This window comes from Phacochoerus africanus, chromosome 11 (assembly GCF_016906955.1).
Source record: "Phacochoerus africanus isolate WHEZ1 chromosome 11, ROS_Pafr_v1, whole genome shotgun sequence".
NCBI lineage: Eukaryota > Metazoa > Chordata > Mammalia > Artiodactyla > Suidae > Phacochoerus > Phacochoerus africanus.
The window spans coordinates 102,829,719-102,841,791 of NC_062554.1; the positions used below are offsets into that span (position 1 = coordinate 102,829,719).

The 12,073-nt window shown below is 40.9% G+C and overlaps 1 protein-coding gene across 3 annotated transcripts in view; it reads right to left on the bottom strand.

The window, feature by feature from the left end:
- RELN (reelin) overlaps nucleotides 1–12,073 on the bottom strand; it is a 500,685-nt gene that overhangs the window by 54,084 nt on the left and 434,528 nt on the right. For all 3 annotated transcript variants that reach the window (XM_047752963.1, XM_047752962.1, XM_047752964.1), the window contains exons 44-46: nucleotides 9,355–9,613; nucleotides 8,237–8,486; nucleotides 3,463–3,631 (exon numbers count right to left, since the gene is read on the bottom strand). In XM_047752963.1, coding sequence (XP_047608919.1) covers nucleotides 3,463–3,631; nucleotides 8,237–8,486; nucleotides 9,355–9,613 — 678 coding nt within the window. The remainder of the gene's footprint in view (nucleotides 1–3,462; nucleotides 3,632–8,236; nucleotides 8,487–9,354; nucleotides 9,614–12,073) is intronic.

The window sequence follows — 12,073 nt, forward strand, 5'->3', positions numbered from 1 at the left end:
TTATACCTATGTTATCTTCTCCAATTTGCTATCCAGTTAGAATAAACTCTTTTTTTTACAGCATTTTTAATTACTCAATTACATTTATAGTTGTATAATGATCATCATAAGCAAATTTTATATCATTTCCATCCCAAACCCCCAGCGCATCCCCCCATGCCCCAACCTGCTTTTCTGAATGTAAATCTGATGTCTCCTGAGTCCTCAAGCACTTCAGTAGGATTTTCAGCATGCACATAACAGATCCTCAAATCTTCGGTACAGCCTACAGTGCTCTTCATGGTCTGACATCATTTTGCACATCACCCCACTTTCTCGGTGTCTGATCCATTCCTTCAGCATCTCAAATACACCTGCTTCCTCCTACTGTAGACTGCTATCTTCGCATGGAACACTCTTCCTCTTACCTTATTCCTAGTTAACTCCTATCCTTCCTTCACATCTCACTGAAATTATCATTTTCTCAAGAAAGTTCCTTGATCCTCTGGACCAAGGTAAATCTCTCTATTATGTATTATCTCTTAGCAGTACGTCAACTCCTCCTTCACTTATCGCAGTTAAATTTCATATTTACTTCTGTGATTACTAGTGATTTCTGGTTAATACCTCTCTCTCTCACTGGACTAAAAGTTCACTGAGGCAGGACTAAATTCAGCCCCTCACTCAGTCCTAGCTCATAATCAAATACTTAAAAATATTTATTTAATGAATGGCTAAATGACTGAACAATGGCTACTGATGAATACTGGCCCTTTTGGTTTGGTTAATGGTTTGTTGTCAATCTGTGGACACTCAACCTCAGTTGACTCTTTCCACTAATATTGGGACCCTACCTTTGTGGACACATGATAAATGAGTGGACAGACCTACAACTGGCACATCGTCGCAGTCATTCCTAAACCCTACCTAGCACATGCTTTTAGGTCGTCAGCATCATGTTTGTTTATAGTGAAAAGCTACAAATTAAATTCTCAATTCTGTCCTGGGGGACAACATAAACATTGATGTCCCAGTATTCTGCAGATATTGAGGCAGTAAGTTCCACTTAAAACAAGGAAGCATCATATTAAAAAGCAACAGGATGTAAGAAGAGACATAGTAAAGATCTGCTAACTTGAGTTGGAGACAAAGTGCTCTGAGCTTGGCACATTGTTCTAAGGATCTCTGGCATATGGCAGAGCACGATGAGGAGGTGTGGCTTGGGTTCCACGTGTGCACGTTTCTTTCTGCATTACCCAAAGGGACTTGTTACAAAGCAGTGTTGCCTTTAAGATGATTGTATGACATGAACTTTGAGGGTAGCATAACAAATTGCAAAAAACATTTTTTTTTAGGGCTGCACCCATGGCATATGGAAGTTCCCAGGCCAGGGGTTGAATCAAAGCTGCAGCTGCCAGCGTCTGCATAGCCACAGCAATGCCAAATCAACGCCCCATCTGCGACCTACACTACAGCTCAAGGCAACATCAGATCCTTAACCCACTGAGGGAAGCCAGGGATTTAACTGGCACCCTCATGGATACTAGTCGGGTTCTTAACCCAGGGAGCCACAACAGGAACTCCCCAAACTGCAAATTTTCAATATTATAACAAGGTGAAATGGATGCTCATCAGATTTTTCAAACATCATTTGCAAGGGTCAAAATTCTTATGAGTATGTGCAAGAGATGAAAGATAGATTAAAAGATGAGGAATAATTACTTTTCTTGAGTAAAAGACTCTAGGATATAATGACAAACTGGAGTAGATCTTAGAATGTCGTTTATTTGCTATATGCTAGCAAGTAGCTGGGTAATAATTCACAGAATTCATAATGACTTAAAAGACAACGGCTGTAATGGAGTTTTTGCATTTTACTTATTAAGATCACCTTAATAATTCATGCATGGCAATACCTTTAATGAGCAACAAAATCTCACGTATCTCATTTAAACTTGGCAACTCCGCTGACAGTTAATATAAGTCTCATACCACTGAGCCAGCAATTGCAGAGAAGCCCTAGGCTGTTAGTATCTGAAACCATCCCCTTTATGATAATCCCAAGAAAAGTCATGCTTCAAATGAATGGCTGAATTTTATGATCATTTGCTAGGAAGATTTATTCCTTCTTCATTTGTGGGGAGGCAAGAGAATGATAATGAGCCCAAGCTATAACTCCTGGCCCACTTACTGCATTGGTTGTTTTGCTTCCTTCTTAATGGCAGCAACTGATTAGAATTTTCTACTGCGGTGGTGAAAGAGAGAGAACCAGGTAACACCATCCCACACGGCAAGTGGATTCTCTGCTTTACTCAAACAGGAGTGCGAATGCACGGCTTATTCTTACTTCTCTACCAGAACCTACCAGGCAGTTTTATTAAGCCACTGACATTTCTTTCTAAAAAATTTTTTAAATATTTATTTATTTATTTTTTTATTGCTTTTTAGGGCCACGCCTGCAGCAAATGGAAGTTCCCAGGCTAGTGGTCAAATCAGGGTTGCAGCTGCCTGCCTATGCCACAGCCACAGCCACACGGAATCTGAACAACATCTGAGACCTACACCACAGCTCATAGCAATGCCAGATCCTTAACCCACTGGGAGAGGCCAGGGATTGAACCCTAATCCTCACAGATCCCAGTTGGGTTCATTACTACTGAGCCACAACCGGAACTCCCCAATGACATTTCTTTCTTTTTTTTTTTTCTCTCTCTCTCTCTTTTTTTTTTTTTGTCTTTTTAGGGCCATATCCACAGCATATGAAGGTTCCCAGGCTAGGGGTCAAATTAGAGCTGTAGTCACTGGCCTACACCACAGCCACAGCAACGCGGGATCCGAGCCATGTCTGCGGCCTACACCACAGCTCACAGCAACGCTGGATCCTTAACCCACTGAGCGAGGCCAGGGGTCAAACCTGCAACCTCATGGTTCCTAGTCGGATTCATTTCTGCTGCGCCACGACGGGAACTCTGCCAATGACATTTCCTAAAGGCACAGTGAAGACGTATTTACAATTGTTTTTCACATAAAAGAATGCTCCAGGTGATAATTCTCAATATACTGTTCAAAATAAAATTTCAAAAGTGGACAGTAATTTTAATACATATTTATGTGCTACATTTGTTTATATGATATCACTCATTGCTATATTTACAGCAGTTTGACTGACAGAAAGTAGACTCCATTTAAATCCATTAGGACTTGTTTTTGCCATAGTGACTTAAGATGGAGAAGCTCACTGATCTGGCCACTGTTTTCTTGCATGTGCCATTCTTTAAAGATACTAGAGTTAAATGTCAGTAGAGAACTAGATTGGGGGAAAACACAGAACAATGTCACCACAAAACTGGTTTCCTTTTTACACTCAGGTCGCTGTAGTAATTCATGCATAGCAATATCCCAAGTAATAAAATCGCACATGCAGAAACTGGGCATGCCAAGTTATATCACATTTGGGTTCACTACATGCAGAAACATCCATACCTGGTGTAAGCTGGGAGAGGCAGAGTGATTCTGGTCCACTTGTTGAATGTATCTGACACCAGGATCCGCTGCAGGTGATAACGACTGCATTCAACATTGGTGGGCAGACAGTCCCTTAGCAATGGGTGCCATGACAGTCCAAGATCTACTGAGTATTCCAATTCAATAGCTGAAACAGGAAGCATTATTCTGAAGTACATATCTGAAGATCCAGGAACCACAATTACTTATGTCCTACGTTTTAATTTCTTTTTTATTTTTATTTATTTATTTATTTGGTCATTTTGCCTTTTCTAGGGCGGCTTCCCGTGGCATATGGAGGTTCCTAGGCTAGGGGTCTAATTGGAGCTGTAGCTGCCAGCCTACGCCAGAGCCACAGTAACGCGGGATCCGAGCCTCATCTGTGACCTACACCACAGCTCAAGGCAATGCCGGATCGTTAACCCACTGAGCAAGGGCAGGGATCGAACCCGCAACCTCATGGTTAATTTCTTTTTATTTGTTTTTTTATTTTATTTTGTCTTTTGTCTTTTTAGGCCCACGCCCGCAGCATATGGAGGGTCCCAGGCTAGGGCCTGAATCAGGGCTGTTGCTGCTGGCCTATGCCAGAGCCACAGCAACACCAGATCTGAGCCGCATCTGTGTCCTACACTACAGCTCACAGCAACGCCAGATCCTTAACCCACTGAGCGAGGCCAGGGATCGAACCTGCAACCTCATGGTTCCTTGCTGGATTCCTTTCAGCTGTGCCACAACGGGAACTCTTAATTTCTTTTTTAAATTAAATTAAATTCTTATTTGAGTATAGTTGGTTTACAGTGTTGTGTCAATTTCTGCTGTACAGCATACTGACCCACTCACATTGTTTTAATTTTAATCCAATGTCAATTTGATTTTACCCCTATATATTTGCCCTAGTTTGAAATGTTTTCTGATTTTATTTTTTCCCCTCTGTTCTTTAATAGTTACTGTTTTTAACTTTCCACATTGAAATAATTTTTCTTTTAAGGGGATATGATCAAGTGAAACATAAACTTTCCTTAATCACTTTTTAAAAACTTTAAAAAATTAAAGTAGAATTGACTTACACTATTGCGCCAATTTCTGCCACACAGCAAAGTGACCCAGTCATACACACACACACACACACACACACACACACACACACACACACACTTTTTCATATATTGTCTTTCATCATGGTCTATCCCAAGAGATTGGGTGTAGTTCCTTGGGCTATACAGTAAGACCTCATTGCTTATCCATTCTAAATGTAATAGTTTGCATCTACTAACCCCAAACTCCCAGTCCATCCACTACCCCCCCCAAATTCACTTCTCATACTGAGAAATTTTCTGAATAATCAAAACAAAATTACTGCTTCAATACAGTTAAAGCAAGAGTAATAAGAGTTATATTTTATATATATTTATTATTTAATCTAATAATTATAGGATATATATTGTATGAACATATAAATTAGATATAACTTATGTATTATAATGATATGTATTTTGTCCATTTATTTAATGGTTACTACACAAATACAGAACATAGTAACCATATGTTATAATGATTACTTTTTAAATAGTTATAAAACTTGAGCAGTCTTCTCAAAATGTAACCATTCTACAGGGATTCTGACCAACTTATGCCAAATTTTCTTCTAGTATAGGTGGAACTCCTAAGAAATTGAAAAATCTCTTCTGCTTATATATCCTGCTTTGCTGTGTTTAGGAATATACTGGGAAATCAGAACGGTATAAAGAGGTAGCTGAAGGCCATGTAATCTGTGCCAAAGCATGCACAGTTAGGCTGTGGGTCTTTGGAAAGAGATTTGTTTCTTTTCTCTTCTTCCAAAACATTCAACCTGCAACTTAAGTTTTACATTTCTCTCATTCCAGTCTCTTCTTAAGACTTTATAAACTACTTCGGCCCCAGCTTCCAACTGAAATTGCCTTCTCTTTGACCATGATTCTCAGTCTTGGCTGCACACTGAAATCACCTGGGTACCTTCTGAAGCTACTGATGCTAGAGTCCCACTCGCAGAGACTGGGGTTCCACTCTTGCGGGGCAGGCCAAGGTGGTGGGAGCTTTAAAATCCCTCAGGAGATTCTCCTGTGCAGCCCGCGAGGGATCACTCACTGCTTCAAGGCTCCTGGTGGCCTTTTCTAATTAAATACAATGGCCTGTCTCAGTCTTCATTGTTCTTGTCCTCTCTGCAGGGTTTGGACATTACTGATGACTCCCTGGCTCTTGAAGCTTTCTTTTCTTCTGAAGGACATTATTCTGAATCTCCTGTCTTATTTTTCTCCAACTTCTGTTCTAACTGGCTCAGCTGGGCATCCTTCCAGATTCTACTTCTAGCCTTTTAGTCTACTCGTATCCTCCAAGGGCCTCAACTATTATCTCTGTGCCTAAATCTCTCAATTTTATGTCTAAAAGTTGATTTTATTCACTCATTAGATGATTATCCAGCCTGGCACTGTACTGGATGTTGGCATGTGGTGATGCACAGTATAGACAAAGCTTCTGTCTTCCACATTGCAAGTCCTCCACACTAAAGGCTATCTCTACTTAAAACTACTTTCACCAAACTAAAGAAAAACTCATGGAGTTCTCTTGTGATGCAGTGGGTTAAGGATCCGGTGTTGTCACTGCAGTGGCTTTAGTTGATGCAATGGCCAGCTTCTATTCCTGGTCTGGGAACTTCCACATGCTGCAGGCTCAGCCAAAAACCAACCAACCAACCACCAACAACAAAAAGTCAAAAAGGGAGTGAGTGTCTAGGACCATTAAGTTCCTTTCTATTTTCAAAATCAGCACTTTGTTTGCCTCAATTAGACGCAAATATTGTCTGTTCAGGCTGATCTGCTCCTGGTTTCCCCCATGGACCAAGAGAACCCCCACATTATACTGCCAGAACACCTTGGGGTGTTCTCTCTTCTCCATTCACCCTTCGAGTTCACTCCAGCCATCAATGCTCACTTGAGATTTGCTTCTTTGTGAAATCTTCCCAAACTTCTTGAATTGGCCTCTCATTGGTTATCTCTCCTTTGGCTGAGCTCTCTTTACATTTTGCATTAGTACCATTCCACAGAGCACCTGATTTTATCATTTTTTGGACTCCATGTTCTTGAAGCATCCCCTTAACTAGAGACGGTACCAGTGAAGACAGGTTGTGTACGTTATACTTTTCCAAGTTCCACCTCTACTGATTAGTTTCATGTTGACTGATTGAGTCTGAGGTAGAAAGAGTATTTCTTCCTGGCAAAATCTGTTCATTAAGTTCAGATTTATGGAAATATGAAAAATACTGATTTTGCAGAAACTTGGAAGTAACTAAAATCTCCAGATTTTGGCCCCCAAGAATGTAAAATGGCACAAGGTCTTCTAGTTTGGATTTCTTGTAGGAATAGTGACCTAGGGTGGTGAAATATCACCAGGCTGCCAGAATCCTGACAGATCTAAAAATTTCAGTGAAGGGTCCAAGTACGTGGCGATGCCAGTTTTTATGGCCCCTAAGATAGATCATGTGTGTGTGTGCGTGTGTGTGCGCACGCGTGTATGCGTGCACGTGTGTATGTGTGGGTGTGTGGTATGTGTGTACACGCACAAGTCAGAAGATGTGGTCACAATCAGGGCAGCTTAGAATATACTGTGATCCACAGTGGCAGAACGTATCAGACAAAATGGAATAACAAAATTTCATGATTCCTGGGAGATAGATAAGAGTCTATAGCTAGACTAATCTTAAGCCCTATGAATCAAAACCCATGTAGATACAAATGTACATGTAAATCCTATTGCTTATTCTGACATTCTCTATGTGATGAGAATCTTTTATTCTATAAATATGATACTTAAAATAATCTGGATTTAGGGAGTTCCCGTCGTGGTGCAGTGGTTAATGAATCCAACTAGAAACCATGAGGTTGCGGGTTCGGTCCCTGCCCTTGCTCAGTGGGTTAACGATTCAGCATTGCCGTGAGCTGTGGTGTAGGTCACAGACACGGCTTGGATCCTGCATTGCTGTGGCTCTGGCGTAGGCCAGCAGCTACAGCTCCAATTAGACCCCTAGCCTGGGAACCTCCATATGCCGCGGGAGCGGCCCAAGAAATGGCAAAAAGGCAAAAAAAAAAAATCTGGATTTATAAAAAGATAAATCAGGGTTCTTGTTTATAAATAAAAGGGGTCTTCATGGAAATACACTTAAAAATAAGCTCACATTCTGATGCTTTAAAAAATAAACTTCTGGGAGTTCCCGTTGTGGCTCAGTAGGTTAAGAACCCAACATAGAGTCCATGAGAATGTGGTTTTGACCCCTGGCCTTGCTCAGTGGGTTAAGGATCCTGAATCCAATTCGACCCCTAGCCTGGGAACTTCCATATGCTGCAGGTGCAGCTATAAAAAGAAAAGAAAACAAAAAACTACTTCTAAAACTCAATTTATACAAAATATTTTCTTTTCTTGTTTTTGTTGTTGATGGTGTTGTCTGGGTTTTTTTTTTTTTTGGCTGTGCCCAGGGCATGCAGAAGTTCTTGGGCAAGGAATCAAACCTGCACCAGAGCAGTGACAATGCCAGATCCTCAACTCGCTGCACCACCAGGGAATTCTGACACATATTTTTGGGAATGCAGTTACGGTTTGCTTGGAAGCACATTTGTGTTTTACTTCCAGACGTACTGGAGGTGTGGTGCAGTCCTTCACCAGAAGCAGCCATGGATGCCCATTTACATGGATCTCTCCCTCTACCTAGAAAGGGGACACTTACCATAGCAGGAGTCTGTGACTGAGCAGGAGGCGGCAAAATCTATTTGAAGGAATGAATCCTCATTCACAGCAATGTCCGTGGTGACCACATAACGGGTGCTGGCCTTTTCGATGAAGACCAAGGCATCACCGGTGGAACCACACACAGGCATCTTGGTGCCTCCGGGGTGAAGCAGCCATTTCCTACTGTCCAGAGTTGTAAAATCATCCTCCAAGACTGTGTTGCCAGAAATATTTCCTCCAATGAGAATCTAAAATAGATTTTAAGAGAAAACAACTTTTCAGTTTGGTTTTGAGATAGGAGCAAGTTCAGTCCTTTTTGTTTGTTTGTTTGTATCTGGCAGATTGCTCAGAACTGGCATTAAACAGCAAGCATAATGTTAGGGGGCCTTTCAGAATGCTTCTGTTTATGTGGTCTGCTTGCCCATCTGGCAAGAAGCTCCAGAAACAAATCGAAAGACCGACAACACCATTCACAGCCTTCATGGGCCAAATTGTGCCTTTGGAAACTACATATACTCAAGCTGGGAATGTAAAATTTGGCTTACATGTGATATTTTCCATGTAAAATTTCTATTTAAGGGCAGCTGTAGCCTAAGGCATTTTGGTTCTAATTCTTTGCATGGATTCTACCATGTATTAACAGGTTCTTTGAGTTCTCTTTGATATGCAGTTTATTTTATATGAAGATCCTTTAGAACTGTCCATAAGGATGTTAGGGACATTTATTTATTTATTTTTTTCTTCAAAGGCTAGGAAAGGGGATTTGGGAACAACTGCATGTGGCACCAATGCTAATTTGCACATTTTCCTTTTCAGAGAATTATAGCCTTGTATCACGCTTGATAAAGTCCCTCTATCCATATGGCAGTATCCTCTATAAGCAGGACATGGGCCTTCTGTTGCACCATTTATTTTTACAGGTGCAGGCAGCTGAAGGAATAGAGAATAAAAGGAAGCTAAGGGCCATATCTAATCCAGCTGTGCGCCCTTGGGTGAGTCCCCAACTATAAGGTCCTGGGCTTCCTCCGACAAGTGAGGGAGTGGACTAACTGCTTTGTAAAGCCATATTCAGCTCAAGTGACAACACTGTAAAGAGTGATGCCTGAAGGGACTGACCTGGTCGATGACCCAGGGGCTGTAGAAGTGCCCATTTTCAGAGGGCTGCCACCAGCGGAGGCGAGTAGAAGCAGAACGGGCTTTCAAAGGTATCTCCAGGGCGATGTACCTGCCCACATTGCTGGAGTTGCTGAAAAGGAACTCTTGAAGGAGACTCCAGGAGAGGCCACCATTGAGAGAATACTGTAGAAGCACAGGCTGGCTCCTGGGGTCCGGAACACCTTTACCACAGCCCAGCCTCATGAAGAACTGCACAAACCTGACACAAACAAAACTCATTGTAGACTTTTGCCTCAGTGAAAACTCACCCCATTGACAAAAAGACAAGTGCACAGGGTAATATGCAATCGTTTCAAAGCCTGACTTCCCTTTCTCATTTGAAAGGGAGTTAATAAAATGTGAAGTCCGAAAAAGGCTCTTCTGTACCCTTACTTGTACTTCGCACCCCCACCCCCCACCGGCAGTTGGAGAGTCTGCGGAAAGTCAGCTTTTGCTGTACCCTCTGGCTCTTCTATAAGAAGATGGGAGGGGACTGAAGGCTGTCCAAGTACACTGCTATCTATTCAAGAAAAATCTGCTTTCTTGTCCTTAGTATCTGAAATTGGAAGAACGTAATTGCCATCTATGGGCAATGTCATCCACTCCCAGATTTTACCAGCAGTTTTTCAGATCTCATCTTACTGGTTTTGCGAGACACATTTAGATTCACCTGGGGTAGCCCCTCTTTGGGAAAGGCCAGGCATCTTTTGGAAGAGGTGTGTCGAGCCTGAGCCTCTTTTCTGTCTTTTGTGCCAGGGGCAGGGGAGCATGAGTGTGGGGTGGCGATGGTGGGCTGTGCCAACCTCTGACTGTTGCTGGGTCTGGGATGGATGATACTGGCTACTGAGAACTGTGGCGGCCAGCCAGTGGCAGCCTTCCCAGCTGGAAGGGAGGTGGACAGAGTGGCAGCAGCCAGCTGGGGTGCCAATGAAAACCAGCTCACATGTTATCTTTGGCAGGCAAGCTGCTGGTGCCTGGTCTGATGGCTCTGCTAGTTGGTAATGCAGAGTAAATTTCATATGTTACCCAACACACATACCCAATTATGTATGCATGTCAAACATATGAAATACATTGGGGCTGATAATAAAAGTTATCAGTTCCACATAGAAAATCATGCATTCTTTATGGGTTCCTCCCCTCCCCCATCGCCACTAACTGGGCATTCATTTACCTCATAACCCTGAGAAAATTGGGATTTTACATGGAGCATTTTGAGGTCAATATATGCAAATCCTACACAGCATGCTACAGAGATGAGATAAATAATGGAGCTTTTAACATTGGATCAATGAAAAAATACATGGTTAGCGCCTTGTGGAGTTTATACCTATAAAAACAATAATCACTTACAGAGAAACACTGTTAACAATTGGGAAAATGTTTATATTAATTTAGTTATAGATAAACCATGTCAGAATTATTTGGAAAAATCTAGTAATTTCTAAATTAGAAAGCTCAGCTGCCAACAATAAATCTTAAAGAGCATCAAATTAAACCATATGTGTTAAAATGGGATGGAGGCAAATAAAATCTTGCTTTCTATAGCAGTAAAATTATCATCTCACAGAATTGTATTTTCTATGAAGCATGATTGAATTTATAATTCAATAAATGAAAGACAGGAGAAGGAGGAAAATAAATGTTAAAATGTATTTAAGATACCCTGAAATGTCTGAAAAGACAAAACCTGATTTCTTTGTTCACTTGCAAAATCAGGTCAGGGTTCCATTTCCTACATGTTAAACTGTATTTTTTATTTTCCAAGCTAAGTTTTCGGCTCATCAAATGATCAAGGGATACCCATCTTGACAGGACATAATCCTCTGAGTCAGTTCAAAATGTATGTTTCTGAGTGACTGTGCTCAATTTAGAAAATGAGTGCTTCGAATGTATGAGCAAATCACTGGGAAGAAATGCTTATAACCAATAAGGCTATACTTAGGTGTCCTTAACTTAAATTGATAATGGCTATAAAATTAATTGTGAATAATTCGTGAATGTATTCTATTTCAAAATAAGCATTCTCCTAAGCAGGGTAAATAATTTCTACTTAGTCCTAGTGCTAATGAAAAGTATTCTGTAGAAGGTGGATAAAGAAGATGCAACAGTATGTTGTTCTTTTTTTTTTTTTTTTTTTTTTTAACTGAAGTACAGTTGACCCACGCTGTTGTGTTAGTTCAGGACTACAGCAAAGTGATTTAGTTATATATACATATCTGTGTATTCCTTTTCAGGTTCTTTGCCCTTATAGGTTATTTCAAGTAGAGTTCCCTGTGTTGGTCAGTAAGTCCTTGTTGGTTATCTAGTTTATGTACAGTAGCATGTCTCTGTTAATCCCAAATTCCTAATTTCTCCTTCCACCACTTCTTTCCCCAGGAACCATAAGTTTGCTTTCTATGCCTGTGGGTCTAATTCTATTTTGTAAATAGTTCATTTGTATTTTTTTTTTTTTAGATTCCACATATGAGCAATATCATATGATATTCATCTTTCTCTGGCTTACTTCGGCTCATATGATACTAAGTGAACAACATTATGTTCTTGCGGTTAAAGTAAGTTAAACATTGTCATTTCCTGGTCACCACCTTGTAGAAGATCAGGTATTAATCTTCGTCTGTGTAGCTATGGTTCATTTCTGATCCAGTTATTTCACAAATAGTCCACTCTCAACTTTAGA